A 23,615-nucleotide genomic window follows, 5' to 3' on the forward strand; every position below is an offset into this window, starting at 1 on the left:
TCAGTGGACCTAACTCGAATGTAGACTCAACAGTTTGAACTATGGGATCATGACATTTTACTTGGCAGCAGAATCACCACATGGATTGGGCCCGCACAGAGGTGGTAGCAGAGGGACAGCAGCACTTTACAATGAGTGGAAATTACTTCAAAATCGTAACAGAAAATCTGTATGGCAGCCTGAGCTTCTCTTCTCTGAAAACACCAAAAAGAGCTATGATGCTTCACTGCTACCTCCATAGTTGATACGAGTCTAGCCACTTCAAATTTAGTTCAGCAGCAGCGTTTTATTGTACTGCCACATGCAAGCTGCTTCCCTCTAGGCAGAAGGACTTAATTGGGTAAAGACTTAATGGACCTGCTTGCTGCCTTCTGTCATGTTGCAATTCAGTTTAGGTAGTCCAGCTTAGAATGTGTCAGAGCTTCTGAAACCAAGCTTGACCAAACTTTTGACCAAGCTTTACTGAGGTTTCAATGGCATCCTCAGTGTAGCATACATCACGTACATTTGTATTTTTTTTCCCAAAGATGAACATGTGTATTAGATATACATGCGCACAGAGTATATTCCGTGGTTTATGAGATTATTCATACTAATGCCATTGAATAGCAACATGCACATCCTTTACATTTTTGATACATCTGCCTGTGTTTGTAAGCTTTTCTTTATTACTCATGGTAATGTTAACGCTCCAAATAGTCACTAAAAATAAGTGACACATTAAACATAACCATTCCCATATCAGATTACTCAGTGTTCATTCCCAGCTTCCATAAATTGCAGGTGGTGTGACTGCACATGTACACTTTCTTGTACTGTTTCCACTTTCATGTTTCTCAGCTCAGCCCCTCCAGTGGTGAGTTAAATCAGCATGAAGTAAACTCAGCTCAGCACATGCAATCTGGCTCACAGGTGTGAACTGTTTGTGCAGCAAAATGGATACTCTCTCAAAGTTGCTTGGTACAAGTGCTTAAAATTTCAAGCTGTGCCTCTCTCATAATTCTTTTTTTACTCTTTCCAACCCTGAACGTCCTCAACATGGAAGCAAGTTGTTCCTCATGCTTTTCCTAGATTTTCTCAGTCATCAGCTAACATAGTCAGCATTTATTTATTTTCATTTTTAAGCAATAATACTGCAACAACTCTCCCACAACTAAAACATCACATACCCATTGCTCATCTGAAATGCAGGTATGTTCTGTATAGACTAGCTGAAACCGTGTTCCTTTCTAATGGACTGCCAGCACGCTTGTCCATGAGAATTACTGCTCAGATCCTCCATGCTAATGACTTCAAAGCTTAAAAGTGAGAAATGATGCCTCTGTCCTCATCCACCCCCCCCGCCTCCTTTAGGTTTTTAATTTCCCCACCCTCTTTTTTTTCGTTGCCCTAGTTGCTCTGCCAAAGAATTGCTTACAGCCGTTTGACACTTGAGTAATGAAAAAGGCACTGTAGTGAATCTTTCCACTGCAAAACATTATAAATCAGAAAAAAAAAATGTATATGTTTAATTATATTCTTAATGGCTTTTATTTATTTTTTTAGTGTTTGGAAATTTAACAGATTCTCTTTAGTGATCATCTGTGTGGGTGAACATCATATACTGGCACGATAATTCCTGCAACTTGGCCTATAAAGTAGAAATGTTTAGGATATTTTTACAGACTTCAGAAAGTGGTTTGATTGATTAGCTTGTGTCAACTATTTTCCAAAAACTTGGAAGAGATGGGGAAGTATAGACCTCTTTAGTGTTTGGTAAGGTACCAGAAAGCTAGGTAATTTTGATTTTAACAAGAAATTACCTTTATTTTCTACAAAACTGATTTAATAAGTAAAATAAAGCCAAAAGCAAAACAACAAAGCCTTTAGTTGTTGTTTCTGCATTTAAAAGCATACTTAATATACATTTGACATGCATGTCATCAGGGTTTTACATTCGGGAATCTTCCTTTAACTGTGAAATCTCAAATATCATAGAAGTAAATCTTATTAATGAAGCCTGCTCTACATTTAGAATTTTCAAAGTATGTACAGATGCTGTAACATATTGTTCAGCACTAAAGATGTGCACTAAATATATTTTCTACAAAGATACTGGTTTTTTGTGCCTGCCTGTATGTTTACTGTAACTTTTTGAGAGAGTGCTTGTGTATATAATATATAGAGATTCCTTCTATATCTTATATAACACATCTGTGTCTGTGTGTGCTTGTGAAAATGTGTTAATATGTGCATATATTTATATAGCTTACTTAATAGTATAAAAGATAAATATTAGATAAATATTATTAAATATTAATTATTATTAAATATTATATAAATATTATTATTTTGAGTTTTATAACTCTGTTTATGTACAGAGATAGCTAATCTGTGGTATTTAGTTCTTAATTTGTCCTCACACTGGTATGATATTATATGCCTGTTTTCTTCGGTGGTAAGAAGTAACACACCTCAAAGATCTCAAGCAGTATTTATCATATGCACCAATTAAAACTATAATATGATAACTAAGTTCCTAAAGATGTGTTTATGGTCAGCTTAACTGTGAGGAAGTTTGAAGCCACATGTATTTTACATATGTCTACTGTGGCTGCTGCTTCCTTCGGTGATGTCCAAATACATTGTATTGACTCCTTTGGTTCAGACTTAACGTCTGCTTTGTTGATGTAGTAATCCTCAGTAAAAGTTGTCTCTGACCATTCAGGGCAGAGACATCCTACAAGTTTTCATGCATGTGTCCAGACTTCAGGTTTGTCCACATTTGAAAGGATTTGTCAATTTGGACAAACTACCATAATCAATGTGTTGTGCATGCCTGGCAAAGTAATTCCTTTGCTGATGTAGCAGAAGAGGATTCCTCAAACAAAATTAGCTATACAGGCAAAGAGATTTTTCTGTTGATACATTAATATATTATTAAAAGTTCTGCCAGCATAGCTATATGTCAGTTGGGAAAAAAAAATCCCTTAAACCAACATAGCTTTGCCAGCAAAATTTTAATTGGAGAGCCAGCTTTTAAAACAGCAAGAGAATTAACAAGTCCCTAAAAAAACCTACTTGCTGATAGGAGAGTATGTAGGAGAAAGATCACTTTACTTGCCCTGTTCTTAAACTCTTGTCACAGGCATTGACTACGGGTCTCTGCAGGAGACAGGGGCTCGGCTAGTGCCCCTCTGGTCTGTGCCAGAATGGCCGTGTTACTGTGAAGCATGTGCCAAAATATTTGTAGGATCAGATTTCTCATACAGCTTTCCAATAGGAACAGTATTTTGTAGTTCCGTTATGGTGTTTATAGAAGATATTGCAGTAAAAACATAAATCCAGACTTTTACTAAATAGTCTTTTTAAAATTTGGGGAGAGATTTTTTCCTTCAGTTCTCCAAGGATGTCAACCCTTTTTTTTTGGCCACAAAACATCACTCTGTGGCTGTACCCTCTGGGCTTTAGTGACAGTGGCTAAAGTGACCAAGAGCCGAAATAATTTTTTAAGAATGCTTTTACAATCCAGAGGTGTGCTGTAATTCCATATATGAACTGAGTATCATTTAATTTGTGTTCTTGTCTGAAGTGTTAAAGCTTTGCCTGTATGTTGTCACTTTTGTGCTTGTATTTTTGCCATTGTTAAGACAGAGGAAAAAACTAATGATAATGTTCTCTTAAGGTTGTATGAGGTCCCTGTCTTGGCAATGGGAGTAAACTCCAGCTGGAGGCTCACAGGAATTGGATAGCAAAAGAGAAAAGCTGCTCAGAAAGTTGGTGCAGCTCTCTGCCTCTTGCAGAGTCCTCGCTGGGCTGGGGACACCGGCGCGGGGCCGCTGCCTGCAGTCTGGCAAGGGGAAGGCAGCGGGTGGGTCGTTGCCCTGCGTTCTGCCGATTTTAAAATATAATTACAAATTCCGAGGGGCATTTTTAGCGGTGGGGTTTCTTGGGTGGTGTGGAAGAGAGGCCAAGTTTAGTCTGTGAGTTTTGCTCGACTTAAAGATGAACCTATGCCTTGGATGTCACTCCCCATCTTTTGTCTGTGTTGTCCTGGGATCATTGTCCACAGTCGGGTTTCTCATGGCAGGATTTCCACACCGATGAAATTGTTTCAATTTGTGTTAGGAAGCAACTCTCCCGATTTTCTCTATATTACTTTTTTAGCTATTCGATTTTAGGGCAATATTTTTGATCTGCTTTTTTAAAAAAAAATCTCTTTTGTGTTTTTTATATGCAGCATACAAGGAAGCCAGTAGATGGCAATAGTAGACCAGTGTAGTTAAGCCAACAAAAAATTAACTCTAGGTACAAGGTTCTCATGGGTTTAAACAGGAAACGTCCTTTAACTAATTCTAAATAAGATGAAAGCAGCATTGTTTTAACAAAATAGAATAAATTATTAAATTCTAAACTTGCAGGGGAGTCATCAAGAAAAAAATTAAATTTGCAGTTAGCTCCTAGCTACCCTTGAAGTGGTTGGTAACTAGAAATGTGTTGAACTGCTTTTCTGAATTTAGAATTAGAAACTGTCATCAGTATTGGAAATATATGCCATGCTGTTATTGAAGCACAAAATGGCCTTTTTTCTTCATAGGGCACAATGTGAAAGTCATCATTACTAACAATTTTAAAGCGGGCAGAGTGCCTTCCTCAAGATATTTTCCCCTAAAATTTTATTTAACTCAGCTAAATGATGTCTCCACCGTCTGTTAGTGCAGCTCAGAAGGATTAGAGAAGACAACACATTTTCTTTGTTCCTATGCACATGATTCTGCTAATGATAAACTAAACTTAAAAGATCTATATTCCTTAAGTAATATCACGAGCACAGTTTCCTGGACACAATGTTAAGTTCATTTCCATTTTGACTTTAATTGGTGCAATTTTAAACCAAGTAGTTTTGTACTGTTATCTTTTTTAGCATGAGGTGTAAGCTGAAATGATAAACAATGTTATTCATGGCTCTGAGTAGTCCGACTCTCCAAGGTTAACGCATTTTTAGAAATGAATTACCATGATTGATGGGGTATCAAAACCTGATTCTTTTCATCTTTACACATTCCATGATTATGAAGCAGTCTAATTTAAGCCTTGTGTAGTCTGTCTAGCCTGCTCCTTGTGATGGTTGCACTGCATTTTTTTAAAAATTATTAAACCTCTCAGTTTAATTGCAAAAGATAATTTTCCATTACTGGTATGTGCAACTTAAAAGGGCACTTCTGTCTTTGGAGGTAACAAGATATTTATCAGACTTTTAAATGAATGCATTATGCATTAAGTAATCTATTTTGCAAACTCCATTTTAGTTTGAATAAATTGGCTTCTAATTTAGCAAGACCAAATCTAGAGCTAGTATCTTTTTCTTTTATTTCTTTACTTTTTTTCATTTTTGTCTCCGGTACATAGATTTAGGATGTTAGATAAGTGCCTTCTGAAAGTGAAAACAGTAAATATGCACTAAATAAGGAACAGCTTGCTCTGGAGTCTGAATTCTTTAGCCTAATGTCGATCCACTGAGTTGCCCCGTTTCTCTCTGCTCAGCTGGACCACGGGTTTACCATCAAGAGATCAGGGTCTTTGGACTACTACCAACAACCAGGAATGTATTGGATAAGGTATGAGATGGTGCAGCGCCAACAGTCAGTGTTTCCATGGCAACGTGCTGGCAGTCTCCATTAACCAGTTCCTTCAGTGGATAAACATGCTTTTTGATTTGTTATCCGGTCCATATGCTGCTTTATCAGTTTCGTTTTAATCTTGATTGAGATGCCACACCCCCTCATTCCCTTTCTTCACCCATCCCTCACACCCATATCGCCAGCTTTCTCTTCATCGCACATGCTCAGTATCAATTTCCCCTATAGTTAAAAGGACAGTGTATATAGAAAATCTACTAGATATGCTGAAGTACGCACCCTCCCCCTCCCTATTGCTTGTTAAGGCATCTGCTTCCCCTGCGCTCCTGTTCTGAAACACACGGAGCAGCAACAGGCTCTCAGCATATATTCTCCTCTTTTTCCATGCGAGATGTGGAGCTATATACTGTCATTTTAAACCCACTAAACACAATCCTTACCTTAGATTGAACAATGCATTTACATTACGCGGTCCATAGAAACTCTCCCAAGTTCAAGGGAATACAATGCATTGTATGTGCTGGTAAGCTTGTGTTTCTAACAATGCATTCTTTCTCGTTTCTTTTTAAATCCCTTCTGGTACCTATTTATTTTTATTTGATTTTTTTAAATAATGCATGAGTCTTTTGAATATATTTTTCTTCATTGTGTAACTGTGCCAGGGTTGTCGTTAGCTGGCTTAACCTGTATGATAAAATGGGACTCTGGGCGGGAGGGGGTTATTCTGGAGTGAGGGCAAGGAGGGATCCAGGTCTGATAGCCCACGTGAGGCCCGTGCACCTCCTCAATCAATCCAGAGCCCTGGAATTTCCATCAAGTGGTTATTTGCTGGCTTTTTTCCTTCTTATTACTCACAAGACCTGCGTTTTGATAGCTGGAGAAATTTTTTTCAGTTTCTTGTGAAACCTGCGTTTTCTAACGCTGCAGTGACTGAAGCCTTTAAAAACTCATCTGTGAGGTATTTGGAAAACCCCAGCAAATTAACCGCATTCGTGAAACAGCAGAGATAGTCACTGCAAGTGTTTCCACTAAAGTAAAACTCCCACCCTGGATCATTTCACGGAGTGCATGCATCGGGCTACAGCACAGTTTCCATAAAACCATAAAACCTAGCAGTTCCCCGAGCACGCACTGAGGGTTAAGTAGATTCTGATATGGATGTTCTGGGGAAAGAAAAACTAAAAATAATCCTACTTTTCAGGCAAGGCGTAGAAAAGTAGTTCCCATCCATCAGCTGAATGCTGGCTAGCAAGAATTAAGAAACATTTTCACTCCAAGTGCCCAAATGTATAGCAGTACCTGCAATTCCAGCCTATTGCACTTGTGTTTGTGGCTATAAACCTACCACAACCTGCAAGGGCATAGCAAAATCTGCTTGGTCTATCGTGTCACTTGGCATCATGCTGTGCAGGTTCCAGCCCTGTAACATGGCCGAGAGACAGCAGCACAGCATCTGTGCTTTTTGGTTTTGAAGAAGCGGGGAATAGGGCCTGAGTGCCCAGCTTTAGCTGAGTGTGGGTTTCATTAGAGGAATTTTTCTTTTCTGCTTATGAAGGAAAGATGGCATTTTGTGTCAAGCAGGCCTTTGTCAAATAGGTGCAAATTTAATGCCTCCTCTGTAAAACAGGAGAAAGGTCACATGAGTTTTATTTATCTTACCAGAGTTTAATTGCTCTCCACGATCAGTTTACACTCCTTCTCTGCTTTACTATTTTTATTTTACACCCCCCAAAACCAAAAGAAAGCTGTTTTTCCTTTTGCTATACACAGTGTTTGGATCTTTTAAAACCCCAGCTTCAAGGGGAGCAGACCACCAGAAACAGGAGGCTGTGATAAAAGCGAGCATCTCCTCTCAGATTGGCCTTGACTCAGTTTAACTGCATAGCCCAGATTTTGAAACAAACCATATGCATTTTGGGAAGGTAGAGGGGGAGAAGACTTTAATTCTGCAACTTGGTAAATAAATAAATTATATATATATGTATATATATGATAGATATATGTATATATATAGAGAGATATATATAAAAAAGACCATTTGACTAAAGCACTAGTAATGGTTGCCATCAGCATACAAAATGACACATCCCTGAATAATGGGCTGGAGCAGATGGGCGATAATCTCTCTTATTCATACATAAACTGCTCTGTTTTCCAGCTGGGGGCAGTAACAACAATGTTTATAATTAGTGCTTTCTGAACAGGGCACCTAGTGTGGAAAGGCAAATTGAGAGAGCAGGGCTCCTAGATGCTTAATTAGGAAATGCTATAACAGGGGGTACCTCCGAACAAGCACTGCTCTGTGTTTAGTCCTCTTTCATCTCCAAAAAACAAGCAACTGCTGTAGTGACCAACATTTTAGTCTAAATAAATCCATTTCGATTTAGCAAGTGTTTACGTTTTAGTGGTAACTGTAAGCGCAAATGCAAAGCATATGAAAAGGTTTATCAATTCCCATCTATAAAACAGATAATTTATACCAGACCTATGAAAATTAACCTGAATTCACAAGTACAGTGAAAAATTAAAGCAGGTCCCAAGAAAAATGTAATGCTCCCTTTGTTAGTGTTAAACTATTCATTTCTTTACCACTCCTTTGATGGTTTTTATCCCTAGTTTCTAGCAGTCTTCTAAACCAGCTTTTTAAATGGCACTATTTCCTCCTTCAAGCAACCAGAAAACTTTTTCCTTTCTCTGCCTAAAAGACTTTCCTATTCAAAGTGCCTCAAAGTCCTAATTTTCTGAGGACTCATTCTGCATGCTGTTTTATCCCTTTTCAGTAAGATAGTATGTGTGAAAGCAACGTGACTTTTTTTTAGATACTAAAATAAAACAAATCTTATGCACAGTAATAGTTGTTGTAGCAGGTATGAGATACAATGCCTGGAAAACCTTACAGTGTTCCTTGAATATGAGGAACAGAAAAAACCCAGAGGCCAAATCAATAAAATCATTTGGACCCTGAACTGATAATATGTTTTAAAAGCAGCCCACTTAATGCTGTGGGGACATCAGCCCTGCAATCAGAAGCGCGGCAAAGGCCAAAGCAGCCGTCAGTAGGGATTGAGATCTGGAGGTTCCAGTTAAACCCCCGCAGTCCCAAGGCCGGTGCAACTTATTGTTCTTGGTAAGCAGGAAAGCCAGCCTTGGTGTAGCTGGGTAATGCCCGTCCTACTATCACATCTTCATGCTCCCAAAATAGCCAATGTCAACTCAAGTCAAGGACCGCAGAGATCGCCCACCTCTGAGCAGAGGTATTATGTTTGGGATTTCTTTTTTTCCTCCAAAGTCAGCCCATTCTCTTACAGATCTCTTTGTGAAAGGGTTAAAGCCAATGTATTTATCTTTTATAATTTCCCTTCTACTGGAACTTAGCAACAGTGACCACAAAAAATCCAAATGGCACCTGCATTGTCCTTCAGAAATATTATAACTGATTTACTTTCTTATAAGGAACTTTTCTTTAAGATGTACTTAACTGAGGCTTTTAACAGTTTGTGCGACTCAAGGTTTTTTGCTTTCTTATAACTAAGCCAGAATATTAAGAGTGAAAGTATTTCAAGCCTTTTCTTTAGCCCCAAGCGTTGCAGTGTCTGGTCCATAGCCTTCTTCAGCTGCTTTACCAATTCCTCCTAATGGCAGCACATTTTGAAGGCAATACTTTGAATAACTTCCCAATGTTTTCTTTGACTCTGAATTTCCTTACTGGTTCTGGTTTATGTCTGAATCTTAACATTATTTTAATCTGCTACTGAGAGAATGGCCTGAACTTTCTGCCTTTTCTGGGCTGATTCAGAATATCAAGGGAGCACCAGAGTGGGTGTATCTAACATAAAATATTAGTAGAAAATATTAGTATATGTAGTATTTTATACATATATATGACTAGTATAAAATGTTAGTGTATGTTATTTTTTCTATACCCACAGACACTGTATAAAAGCTGAAGGAGCAAAATAAAGCCCAGGAAATGTATGGGAAAGTCATTAATGATCTTATCTATGTAACAACGATAGCAAGGAGATGAGCTACACTGAATGCTTAACAAAATCGTCAATCCAGTCAATAGTGAATTCATAAAATACTGGATTTTTAAAATACAGTTCTTACTGTCACAGTTAAAAAATTATCTGAATAGCTCATCTGAAAACCCATAGTTCCATCCTGTGTGTTTGTTTCCTAATTCCCATTACTTTGCATCTGTCAAGTTACTTACACCTGTCCCAAGTGGATACAATACACTTTCAAGTCAAAAGTTACAGCCAGACATCTCAACAACAGGCAAAGTAGTTGGGAATCAGGCTTGCTATCTGTAAAGTGCCATTTTTAATACTCTAAACCCCTTTGTAAACTCAATATTGGTAAAAACAGGCAAACTTCTAAACTCATTTAAAATCTCTTCTCCTGCTCTTTGAGTAAGAAAACCACAACTGATTTACAAACTATAAATAAAATTCACCCATGCAAACAACTTGGCACTAAGTCTCTTCCACGTGTAATTTAAACCAGCTGAGGAATCGTGTTTCTAAAAAGGGGGGATGTCAAAGAGTAAACACAAACTTAAATATAGCAATATGAATTCAGCAGTTCTATGTGTAGAATACTTGTCTTTGTATTCACTCACCAATACAGTACAAAGCATACATCAAATAATTGATTTGCTTTTCTTTCTTTTTTACTTTCATTTTAGCTAAATTCCATGCCAGAAGTTACATGGTGCGCTAAAGTACTGGCCTTTTGTATTTGGAGGTCTAGGTTCAAATCCACTCGATTAATTTGTCCCCTCGATGTGGTCATTTGCACGTCTCCAAATCACCGTGTAACTTGACTTAGTTATAGCTTGTGCCTGAGGGGCTAAAATATAACATGTGTCTTTCACTCCTGGACTGAGGTGCATTGCTAAGTTTGAAGTACTCTCTGAAAAGTGTCTTGAATCATGAATCAATCACATATATATATATATATATATGCGTGTGTATATATATATATATATATAACCTGAGAAACCCATGGAAAAAATAAAAAAAGGTCAGACTGAAGGGCTGCCTGGCTCGTGCCACAAGTATTGTTTAATGGTCATTTTTATAGTAGGGAAACCTGCTGTTACATATCTCAACATATCAAGGTCCCCAGCCAGAAGCTTAAGGAAATAGAATAAAATTAGCTAGGTGTGAACATTTAAATACATGCGTACACATACATGTATACAAAAGAATGTACTGCAAGAAAAATACCAGTATTTCATTGCATATGTCCATGTAATTCCACACACTAAACAAAGCATCAGGAAAATTGCAAACAAATTGCAAATATGCTCCTGCAGAATGAAAGCGAGTGAAGGGAAGGGTTTCTTAGATTAATGCATGAACAGCTGCATCCCCAGTTCAGTCTCCTGGCTGGTATGAATAATGGATGGGCTAAGAGGCAAAATGCACAATAATGTTCTTTTATTAATGAAATGAATATATATCTATATTTGGTGGCTAGCAGTAAATTAAGACAAGTGAAAAGAAAAACAGTCACTGCTTGCATTCATAAAATGCAGTTACTTCAATCCAATAATTACTGACCTGACAGAAAATATCACCCTGCAGCTAAAATAAGGTGCTTCCACTGCAAATCCAACATATATATCAGAGCAGTTGTAGTTTTTGAATGTCTGTTCATAAACAGAGAGTTCAATGTTTTCCAAGGAAACAGAATTTGCGTGGCTCAGGAGTCCTGCAACATCAAGATGTAGAAATCAGGAAGACGACACTCCCTGTGGCAAAATCCTGGAAAAATGCAACTTAGTATATAGGTGACAGAAACAATGATTTTAAAATAATGCTCCGTTACTTCAAATTAAATGCATTTCCAAAAACGGCTTGTTAACCATTTGGTACCGGGTGCCAAGATTGCTAAATGTTGATGCCAAAGACATTAGTGCTTAATGAAGTGCTTCAGACCCATCAGCACCAAACTATTAGAGGCAATCTACTTATCTGCTTCTGGATAAGAAACTCTACATTTCCTCATATGGATTGTAAGAGGACAGCCACATATCTTAAATAAAAATGCTATCCTTACATTTTAGTTGCCATTACTATCATATAGTGCTCAAAGTTCTCACTCTCTCGCCTCGAGCTGGGAAAAAAATGTCAAAATGTGATAATGAAAATCTGGGATTTGCAGCCCTGTGAAGCATAAGTGCACTTCAGATCCTCTTATTATTTATTGAAAGAGTAGCTTAAAGTAGAAATGCCCTGGAAATCCATAATGGACTGGTTCATGCACCGGCAAACCACCCAGCTGAATAGTAGATGAAATAATAAATCTATTAAACCAAGGCAATGCGTATAAGAGGTCTTTGTTACAAAAACAGTAATAATAATGAAAAAGCTGATTTTTGGAATATGCTCACATGCATGAGAGGGTACAGTAGGTGAAAATTACACTTACAAAACACATGCAGTCATTACTCAAATGTATCTTACCATCTCCCCGGCATTCCAAAGCATTAATCTATCCTATTTTGAAATTCTTTAGAGGCAAAAAATAACCGTGACCTCATTAAATGAAAAATCGCATTTGTGCAGAATGCAGAGCGGCCATATTACCTGGCAATGTAATAGATACTGGAAGTGCAAAACGTCATCGTGACATTGGGCAGAATAAGCCCGGTCTTGCAAGGGCTTGTGATCGCTCTGTCTGTGGCCAGAACTGACCCATTTTGTGGTTCTGACACGTTAAACACTAAATGTTAGAATATGGTCTGTGTAGTTTTGCTTTCAGTAGATAAATACTCCCTTCTGTGGTTCTCTGTGACTTTATACATTTTTATTCAATAAGCTCTTTGGGTGAGAAAGGCTCTGAATGTCTCTCAGCCCGGGAGAGTAACCACAATAATGCCCCTGAGTCTACAAGCATGCCTTTATAAAGACCAATTAGATCAAATTCAAGGGAGACTTGGGATAAAAATGTAAAGAAAAACAGAGTCTGAAAATATCTCAGGAAGTTTCTGAAGGGTTAGAAAGCCAGAAATATTTGGTTCTACAAACTACAGTGTAAGATGCTGGATTAGGTGGGATGATTAGGGGGTTTTTTGCCGAACATTTTTTGTTAATGAGGCAGGAAGTGCCTTTATGTATATTTAAACAAAAGCCCCCAAAGCTTCCCCCAAAATAGTAGAAAAGTAGTATCTTGGGGTTTATTGTTTAAAGACGTCTTTAAAATGATGTCCTGATATTTAATTATCTAGCTATTTTTGCAATTTCATAATTTTGTCCTTTAAAAAAAGTAATATCCTAGGCTAATTTTCAAAGAGAGTCTTTTATTCAAGAGTATTCACTTCTGTGTAGCTTTTCTAATTTTAAATACTTGCAGTTTTTACATATACATTTACCATTTTCATGTAGCAGGTTTTAAAAATAAATTTTGAATTTAATACAAATATTTTTATTTATTCAACCAGAAATGTTTAACTTTGTCGGAGGAGAGTATCTATTACCACAGGATGATGTGATGTGGTTTAAACTTTAAATAAATGCTTATTTCCTGTAAGCATAAAAAATCTTTTAAATGGAAATCTGTATTTTATAGAATGGTAATATATGCCATTCTTTTCAATTTTCACACAGAATTACATACTGTATGCAGTATATTCGCTGTGTGTAAAAGATCTAGGTATTCTTCTGTTTCACATTAAAAAATAATCAAAAACTGAATTGGTTCAAGGCTAAGAAACATAGAAGGCATTGAAAATACTAATTAGAGCTCTTAACCGAAAGATTAGCAGTAAACAAAGAAATTCTCAGCAGATGAGAAATATTGGGGTTTGCAGCAATTATTATTTAAAATACAGGGATGAACTTATCAAAGTTAATTATTTTACCCCTTTAAAGTAGTGCTATGTAGGTTCTAGACACAAAAATAATAGTTCAGCAATTTAGCCTAACTAAATCCATTTGCTATAGTAGCTCTGTACTCTTGTCCATCTTTCTGTCTCTATTACATCATTATTGAATGCTGATTGCATTATTTTAGAGCAGGGATTGCTATAATGCTATTCTGGACTGGTGTGATGGATTTAGTTTTCATTTCGTTCTCAAAAATATATTGGCTATAAATACATCTCTGCTCTCCTTTGAGGCTCACGCTATAACTGGTAAATTTTCTAGAGAAATCAGTCATGTGTATCTCAAGAGAAAACAATAAATCCTTTGAAGCAGAATAACCTTTTGGCTGCATTCTTTTAAATGGGATTTTCATACTAGGGACAAATTTTACAAGTCTTTTAGCAGTTAAACCTATTCAGTTCTCAAAGTTACCTTTGCCTCCAGTGCCATAATCAGATATTTTTTTGCATTTTCTGTGTCATCTTACTAGCCACCTGCCTTTTCCCATTTTGCTTTTTCCAAAAAAAAAAAAATATCACAGGCCATGTTTTAAGGTGGCAGCCCTGCTTCGGAAGGCAGTTAACTGTGTCAAAGTGCTCTTGCTGAATCAAGGCCATCCTGTTGAACTTGTAATTTTACAGCGATTTCAGGGACTGCAATCTAATACCTTGTAATCAAGAAAACAGCAAAAACCAGTGCCATGCTTGAAATCATTGGCCAGAGTTGGGCTGTCCATACCTGGATTGCAGTTTCCCCTTGTAAATGTGCCAGACAAAGCAGAAGAAAGAATGTGGCTAGAAGTCACAGCCATCTTATTAGGACCTGCATTCTCAACAGTGACAGAAACTGGTCAAAATATAAAGCCCATCAAGTAAACGTTCTTCTTCCCTGTTTCTAGATGCTCTAGATAGACCTACATAAAATTAGCGGAGTATTTAATTCGATAGACCTTGGTTAACAGGGGGAGACAGTAGTGAGGCTAAACAGGTCATTCTGTCAGAGCTCTTCAACGTTCTCCCTAAGAACATCCATTGAGCAGCATGAGGAGGTGTCAAAGAGCTGGGCTGGCTCCCTTCGGTGTTTGTTTTTCTCTCTTGTCTGACAACTTCATCACAATCCATCTTTGTTAGCCGATTGCACTGACTTGAACATGGGTGAGCGTGTATCAGCCTTCATTAGGTCAAATCAAAGACAAGCATACATCTCTGCCTTGCCTGTAGAAACAGATTTATACTTTGAGAAGGGTGGGGGGAAGGTCAGTTGGTATTTGGCTTGAAATTTGAATCTATTAAAGGATGAAATTAATACCATGCAGAAGTAGAACATATGGCATCCATATATATGGCACTGTATCTGCTTGATGATGTCACGCTACCTCTTAAGGTTTGGGAAGTGCACTTCTTAAAGCATTTAGCTATGTTGTGGGCTCAACCTTTCAGACCTGACTGAGACAGAACAGGTTTAATTTGGTCTGAACATTTATTATCCCTGGTATTTGCAGGCCACATAAAAACTCATGGTTTTCATTAGCTTTGCATTTCACACACAGCCTAATTTCATTTATTCTTATTTTATGCCCCTGCCAGACCACCGCTCTTGATAAGGAGAGGCAGGTTTTCCGACGAAGACGCAACCAGGATGTGAGGGGACGTTATAAGGCACAGCAAGCTCCACCTGAACTCAACTCTGAATCGGAAGACTATTCACCAAGTTCATCCGAGACTGTTCGCTCACCTAACTCACCCTTTTAATAAAACACTTTTACTCAAAAGTCTTGGCTTTAACCCTTTGAGACCCTGAAAATCCTTCAGACCTGTGTGAAGTGATTACAGCTATCTATCCAGCAGTAAACGCTGGGATGGTGGAACACAAAAGGGTGCTCACAGAATCTTTGTAAGAATAATTTCCTAATCGATTGAAATACTTGTTCTCTGTTTAGATTGCAACTTGCTGCTAATATGATCCTCAAAGGGTTAAGGCTATTTTGCTTTTTTATTTAAAGATAGAAGCAGTGAATGTTTTCATCAGTGAAGCTAGGAACTGCAGTATGTAATTTTAGCACATGTTAACCCTCTGAGTAAACGATCAACTTAAATCTTGACAACCCACATTAGGGCTTTATTCTGGCTTTTTTGCTTTTATACGCACATATCTTTTATAGTACCCTAAAGTTCCTTGCCTGTTTCTGGCCAAAACAATATCAAACGCACTATTTCTTAGGGGTTACAAATGTAGGCTTTAAAAATGAAAATAAAATTAAACAAACAGTATCTTCTACAGCAGCTCGTTCTGAACCTGCATTGTACTTCCACAGGGAGTGACTGTTGTTGGAGGATATTATGCAAGCTAAATGGGAAATTCAGTTTAGGGCAGCCTCATAGTTTACAGAAGGTGACATGATGATAGCCACAAAAGGTTGCTTCCATATCATTTGCTGCTAATGACAACGTAGTCTTGGGAAATGGCTTGAGGACATGTTCTGTCATGTAATGGTATGTAATGATCTAGTCGAGAAGTTCCTGGTTCCTTTGCCTCACATGCAGTAATGTACGGGCAACCTCTCAGCATGACCTGGTTATTCTGGGAGAGTAATTTTTAATGATTAACATTGATGAGAATTACTCTTAAAATAAATAGAGTACTTCTAAATTGGGGAAAATACAAGTCATTTAATATATATGTAAAGCCTAAACTGAATTAGTGAAAGTTTTGTCTTAGAATGGAGAAACTAAAAATGATTCACCAGTTCTATTTGTAATATTTAATAAAATGAGCATTTACACAGAGTATACATATTTCTGGTTTGTGAAAACCTCAACACAGCATTACAGCATTTTATTTAACTGTTATCGTAAAGCTGGCTTCCACAGAAATATTACGTTTTGTAGACTTTTGTGTTAGATATGATAATTTGAAAGAAAAATTATTATAAAATCAGTCAGAATTTCACATGAATGAAAAAGGCAACTTCCAAAATCTTATTCTAAAGTAAACAACAACATTATGAAATTTATACTTTCTCTTATTACTCATATAAAATTGAATTTTTCCCCTCTAAAGTTAAAATGTTCTCACAGTGTTTTTCAGAAGTCACATAAATGTGATTTCCTCTCTTTCCCCCTTCTCTTTTTCTCTCCTTCTTTCTTCCTTTTGCTTTCATATCATACAGCTAGAAATATCAATATGCTGCCCAAAAAGATATGCAGACTTTTCTGATCTCGCTGGGAAGTATAAATAAGTTTTGGAGTAACAGGGCAAGATGCCCACAGTGCCACTTCCATTCTGAGTTGTGTTTGCTCATGGAACTGTCCCTATGAGCAGTTGTGGCAGTGAATGTGCACCTGCAACTTGTTGGAGCTAGTGTAATGCTCTTTTGCATTTCTAATTGGAAGTATCACTTGAACCATATTTCAAGAAACATTGAAATTGTTTTGTTTCTCCATCCTTTGAAATGCGTCTTTCATTGTCTCAGTCATGAAAATTTATATATTAAAAGCTCTGAAGATTTTAAATACAGGAATTTCATCTTATGAGTCTTCACACAAGTGGTACAAGTATTTCATACAGAATGCAGTTAAATTCACCCAAGGTTAATAATCTGGAAGTGAGACATGTAGTCTGAACTACATGTCCAGATTTCTTTGGTCATGCAGATAGATGAGCATTTCCAAGTTTGATTCATCTCACCTGTCATGGGCATACATTTCAGGCAGGACTCATGCTTTGATTCACCTATTGCTCTCAGTCCATTGACTGTAGAAGGAACTGCTGGTGGAAGATTACATCAAACACCAAACTTCAGATTATGAGTTTAGTAGAATGAATCTCACCCCAAGTCATCAGGAGACTCTGATCTCCGAATGTACATCCATGGGCAGAAGGCCTGTGCATGGCCTCCGTTACTCTGGAACCTGAGTAACAACATCTTAACACAAGTGAAGCAAATAGATGTCTTGTTGCAGAACTCCACAGGGGCAAGAGGTGAAGGGATAAAGGTTTTGGGAAAGGGCTGTGTCTGTGACAGATCCTTGACTGTGCCCATCCAACCCTAGAGTGATTGCAGAGAGAAGACCCTTGGTAGATAAGGCATAGCCATTGCCGTTGTGATGCTAATGGTTGCAGTTCAATAACATTTGGATAGGACAGGGATTATTTTTCCATAGGACCAAACCCTCAGCCAATGTAAATCCCTCCTTGCCACTTACCTACATCAGTTTACAGTAGGTCAGGATCTGGCATGTTTTTCCAGCATTGCCCTTCCCACATTATATCGCAGCCTTCCCTTTAGAAGAGATACAACTCAACCATGTAAATGCAAGACATACATTTGGTGATAAAAAGGTGCCCATTAATACCACATGCTCCTTAACAATTGGGAAAATTTGGCAGTCATAAACCAAAGGCTGACATTCATTCTTCTTAATTAGAGAGGGAAATCAGGAGAAAAAAAATATTAAAATATGTATCACCTTATGCATGAGAAATATTATTCAAAAACCCATCTGGGATTTTCCTATCACCTTTGCTTTGCTTTGGAATACAGAGTTATCATTAAAATAAGATGTTTGGCTCCTTCATCTTACACCATCTTGTACTACTTAAAATGCATGTAAAAATAATCCTAGATCCTGAAATCCCTACTCATCCCCAACATCTTATATGTTTCTGATCTCTGGTTCATGTTTTATGAACATAACTATAAAAATATTTATTTTAGGTTATTTTTAGATCTGTGAGAGATTGGGTTTCAAATTGCTGATAGCCTCTTTTGAGGCTTCAAGGAAAGGTATCTGAATATTTAAACTATTTTAAAAGTGGTTTCCATGATGGTTTTAAATATATCCATATATATTTTTAAATATAACCATATATATGTATATATGTGTATAGTTTCATGGAAATAATAATGGTTCAAGTTTGTTTGGCAGTGACTGCCCCTTTTCTTGTCTAATCTCCGAATTCCTGGGGGTAAGTGAAGACAGAATATGTGGCCCTAAAAATACTTGAAACACCAGTGAAAATAACAGACTATTTCTAATGTGATAATCTGGGAGAGCACATAGCACACTGTGGTCATTTTAGTGTAATACATACCAGTCCTCCTGACTTCCTTCTTTTTTTCCCTTTTGAATCATTGCATCGTATTGGTGCTAAATGTGACAACAATTTTTTTAATGCTTATTACATATAGAAGGCCAACTTCCTCCCACCAAGCCTATGTAGTTAGCTGAGATGGATGGCAGTCATGGTAGGCACCGTCTATCACCAAGGAGATGGAGAGGAGCACTTCCAAAGGGTGATTCAGGTCATCTAATATTTGGTCTCTGGAGATGCCTGTCGGTCTGATCTTGGTACTAACAGGAGAGGAGAACAGGGTCACTTCCAGATTAATTTCTCTCAATTAAATGTAAGTGGGGATAACGTAGAGTCCAACCTAAGTGCAATATTCTAGTGAGTTTACATGCAGTAAGCAAACTTTGATGTGAAAATGTAGTACTGATAGGTGATAGAACAGGATTAGTTAAACAGTACTGAGCTGGGCGTTGTCTCATCTAGATGTATCCAAGAATTAAGCATCTAATCTAGGGCAATCATCTAAACTTCCCTTACAGTTGCTAGAGACTGGCTTCTCTAGTGGATAATTAAAATTCTAGGATGGATGAATCCCTCACTAGATGAGGTGCCTAGCCCAAATATATTTAGAACATGATTTATTACGTCATGACATATAAATTAATATTTCTGTAAGTTAATAATTTTCATAGCATTAATGTACAAAAAATCCAGAATACTATAGTTCTACTCAGAGGGTTAACAGAAAAGCACTAGGCATGCTGATTACATTGGTGTATCCAAACTGCTTTGCTTTTTTAGCCAGTGTTTGCTGATTTTTTTCAGAAAATTCTTGAAAAAATTCAAGTTTGAAATAATTTAAGTGTTGTTGTTTAAGGAATTTCTATAACCAAATTAATCTTATTTTTAGCTTAACTTATAACAGGAATAATATGTATCATTGATGCAGTGTAAGTCTGTAGTTATCAATTTTATTAATTCCACAAGTGATTCCAGAAATCTCTTTTTTTAAGTACTTACTATAGAGCTTACAATGGTGGCATAGGTGAATGAGACTGTCTTTCTTATTGGTAAACAAACAATATTGTAATTTCAAGAAAGTCCTCAGAATCAGCTTTTCAGTTTGGTAGTGTACTAGTTAGGGGAAAGCTATCTCATGACATGCATTGTGTAAATCATCTTTGTAGATGAAGATTGTTCATATTAATGAACACATTCTTTTTCCTTGACATTGTAGCAGAAACTGTTTACTTGTTAATGAACAACCAATACATTAATTTGCTTCAGACTGTTAGAGGGGAAAGTGAGATTCCAGTCATTGACAATGTTATTGCTTTACAGTAGCCCTCATCTAATTTAAATGTGGTGCATACTACAATAAGCAAAGCCAAACCTGTGAATAAACTCCTGAAAAAGCCTGGTGGGTCTTTATTCAGTTGGGTGCTCGCATACAGTAGCGTGTGACAGCAGGAAGGCTTTCAAGAATTGTTGAAATGAAAGCGATATATCCACAAATAAGAGCTAAATTGCAATCCTTTCCCTATGGGGCATATATGTTTAAAAAGAAAAAAAAAAAAAGAAAGAAAAATTGGCTCAGAGGTTTGCAGTGCTACTACATTACCACAGGGCAAGTACATTAAATCATTGTTATTTGCTAGCCTGTGGTATATGTTAGAAAATGGCATCTTTTTTATTTAGTTTAGATTGTGGGCAAGGAGAGCTTTCCTAATATTATTGCAGTGCCTGCTAGTGCTGCCATGGTTAAGGCTGTGTTAGTATTTCCATTATAAACTCTTAGTCTCAAAGGTTTTTAATTTGATCGTAAAAACTTGCTTCAGGCAGAAACTTGGCATACAATTTTTCAGCTCAGAGTGATTCTTTTCCTAAAATATGAGGGAAATCAGCTTGACCTCTTTGACATTTATTTTCTAAGTGTACACAAACATTCACACACAGAGACACAAAGGCGGTTTTTATGCAGCTCATTTCAGATGTGTTCCATTTTCAGGCATATCTCACAGGTCTTAACTACAAAGGTGACAGCTCAGAACTTTTGGGCATTTTGAAAAGCAGGGAGAAAACTCAGTGATCAAGAGTAAAAATGTTCCACATGTGGGAGAGTTTTATTTCGACGTGACAAGCATTTAAAGTTTGCGCAGTAATGGGTATGTATATACACCCTGCTGAGTGCTCGTGTAATTCCTAAACCCATTAGTTTAAGTCATTCTACGCAGCAAACGCTAAATGTGAATATGCTGAATCTCCCTGTAAGACTGGGAGAAGCAGCAGTTTCATCTTGTATTTTACAGTAGCACCATGGACAAAGCTGACGTTACACCAGCCAAAAGGGTCCACAAAGAGAAGAATCAAAGGAACGTGTTTTCTCTTAAGGGGAAAAAAATTGTCTGAATAAGACAGGGTTGAAAGCTCACACTGAATAGGAGAGGTATTAAAAGCACTTTAAAAAGCATAAGTATGGAATCATTTGAAAACTACACAAGTGCAAGGGAGCCACACAGTGTAATGAATCCATGTGTGCAGCCAATCAACTACTAATCTGGAGCAAATTTACAGCTACAAACAGGCATAATTAATATACAAGTCAAACACACCCAGTGGCAGATGGAATTGAAATCCTAGTTCTTTTAGCAAACATAATGCAGACCTCTTCCTCATATATTCACTAAATGAGACCGTGTGTAGCTGTTTGAAGTAGTGTTACATACAGGCTAGTGGGGAAATTAGGTGTTTAAAAAATGACTGTAAATTAATTTTTTTAATAGCAATACTGCAGCATGCTTCTATCTTAATGGGTCCTTTCGGGAAAAGACAGCTTTCAAAAAGTAAAGTCTATGCATTTTATACTTGTCTGCTTACATACTTGGATAGCCCATGCCAGATATAGCTTCAGTAAGAACTGAGTTGCCATACTGAGGTTCCATATTACTTGCAGTTTTTTGCAGCAGGGGCCAGAGGAAGGAACAAAGCATCCATGAAATAAAGAATTCATAGAATGACCCACCTGGAAATGTCTTCCTAATCCTTCTTATTGATTGACTTGAGTCATGAACCATAGCGCTCCATCATTTCCAAAAGTGTTCACCCTACCTAAGTGGGTAGGGAAGGGTCACTGGACAGAGTTGTGCCATTTTCTTGGCATCCGCCTGCAGTGCTGCACATTTGCTCAAGCCATGAGTAAATAACAGGTTGGGAAAATAACTGTTTATGCTAAATGACAGAGCTAGAAAAAAGCATACAGGTAGAAATTAGCCATGACAAATGTAGACTGGCATTTGGAAGATGGTTTCTGACCAACTGATCAAACAGTTTCTTGAGAGTTTTTTCCAATAGGACTACTGGAGTCAAGAAACTCCAATTGATTTTCAGGTGGAGTTTGATCTGTTGATGAGAAACTTTCTTCTTGAGGTGTTTCTGATATGTCCTCATATGCATTTCCTGTTTTAGGAAGACAATGGACTCAGAAATCCAGAAGATACCTTGTATTTCTATTTCTATTCTTAATAGATTTTAAAGCTAGTGATAAGTTATTCACACACATCTAATTTTAAGTGCCTGGAGAAAAAAAGAAGTGATGAAAAGAAGCCTAGCTTACCTGTCTAGAATTACTCTGAAGAGAGATGACATTACTACTGTAATTGTTACTGCTACTGCTACTATTACTAGTACTACCACCACCACCATTGCCATTCAGAGGTAATTACTTTTTTAACCTAGGCATCTCCATTAGGTGCCTGGAATGCTTCAACATCTCCTAATAAGACCACAAGGGTCTTATATGAATAATAGCACCTATAAATTTATTTTCTTTTCAAACAGAATGCCCACAGCTATTGAAGCTGGGGTCCCTGATATGGTGAGAGTTTGAGAACTAGTAAGAGAGAAATTGGTAAATTGAGAAAGAGGATTATTCGCGAGGTATAAATGCAATGGATCGTACATCCAAGGGAGTTCCTGGTGCTGTATCTTGCAAAGGAGACTGATAGATTTTTTTTGTTTTCAGCAAATCCAAGCACAAAGGAAAAGTCAAATAAGCCTTTAAGATATGAACTTCTGACAATTTGGCGTTCATCGTGGATCTTAACTAGGTGTAGTCTTTGTGAAATTACTTCAGTGTAACAGGGAGTTGAAATTTAAGGTGGGTAACATCAGATCTTAACAACTTCTGCCATTGATAGTTAAGAGGTGGGAGGAATCAAATTGACTGACTGATGCTAAAACCAGAAGTAGTTCAGAAGAGGCATTTGCAGAGAGAGTTGATGTGAAAAAAGGGAGGAGGACTCTTGAGTAATTCCCAGAGGCCAATTTATCACTTGCCATTTATGCTGATCTTCGGTGTCTTATCTGAGGGAAAAAAAATTACTCAAACTGGTCCAAGGTTAAAGACATATCCACTATAACTTATTTTTTATTTTATTAAGGAATTAATAATAACCTTTTATATTCTGCCTGAAAGAAAGTTGTTAAAGGATTAGTTGAGTGTGAAATTAAATAGCACTTTTCTCATGCATGCTAAAAAGCTTTCTAAGGTAGTGGAGGCCTTTAAACAAGTTTATAAATGATTTCAATTTAGAAAAAATTTCATTTTTTTTCCTAAGTAAGAAACTTAGGAATTGCTATGTGGTTTGAATGGCATAGATGAATCTTTAATTTTCAAGGTACTAATTAAATAATTTCTAGATGATACATATTGCTGTAAAAATCAGGAGGGAAGCCAAACGGCATATTTCAAATCCTACCATTTATGCTAATAAATGTAAATTAAAAGGAATGAGATCTGATATTATCACCTTAATTTACAAGCTAAGTTTTTAAGTTGTTGCTTAATTTTATGTAAAATATTTGCTTTAAAATGGTAATAAAAGAGTAGAAAAGGACAAATCACTTAATAGGTCAGCTCTAGTCTCAACTTCTAACAAGCTCATGTTTCTTGAGCAGAGAAGCATTACAATATATTTCACTGCAGTCATCACAAGCAAGCCACTAAGGAATTACAGTCAGCTGCATTCCTGAGAAGCTATGCACAGGC

At 37.1% G+C, this 23,615-nt stretch overlaps 1 protein-coding gene across 6 annotated transcripts in view; it reads left to right on the forward strand.

The window, feature by feature from the left end:
- The window catches only part of DCLK1 (doublecortin like kinase 1), a 255,747-nt gene extending 239,466 nt beyond the window's left edge, over positions 1–16,281 (forward strand). For 4 of the 6 annotated variants that reach the window (XM_075742005.1, XM_075742008.1, XM_075742012.1 and 1 more), the window contains one exon: positions 15,082–16,281. In XM_075742005.1, coding sequence (XP_075598120.1) covers positions 15,082–15,246 — 165 coding nt within the window. In that variant the 3' untranslated portion in view covers positions 15,247–16,281. Of the gene's footprint in view, positions 1–5,523; positions 5,598–15,070 lie in introns of all 6 variants that reach the window. The other 2 variants (XM_075742006.1, XM_075742007.1) reach the window with 2 other exon arrangements.
- The last annotated feature ends 7,334 nt before the right edge of the window (positions 16,282–23,615 follow it).

This window comes from Balearica regulorum, chromosome 1, assembly GCF_011004875.1.
Source record: "Balearica regulorum gibbericeps isolate bBalReg1 chromosome 1, bBalReg1.pri, whole genome shotgun sequence".
Lineage (NCBI taxonomy): Eukaryota > Metazoa > Chordata > Aves > Gruiformes > Gruidae > Balearica > Balearica regulorum.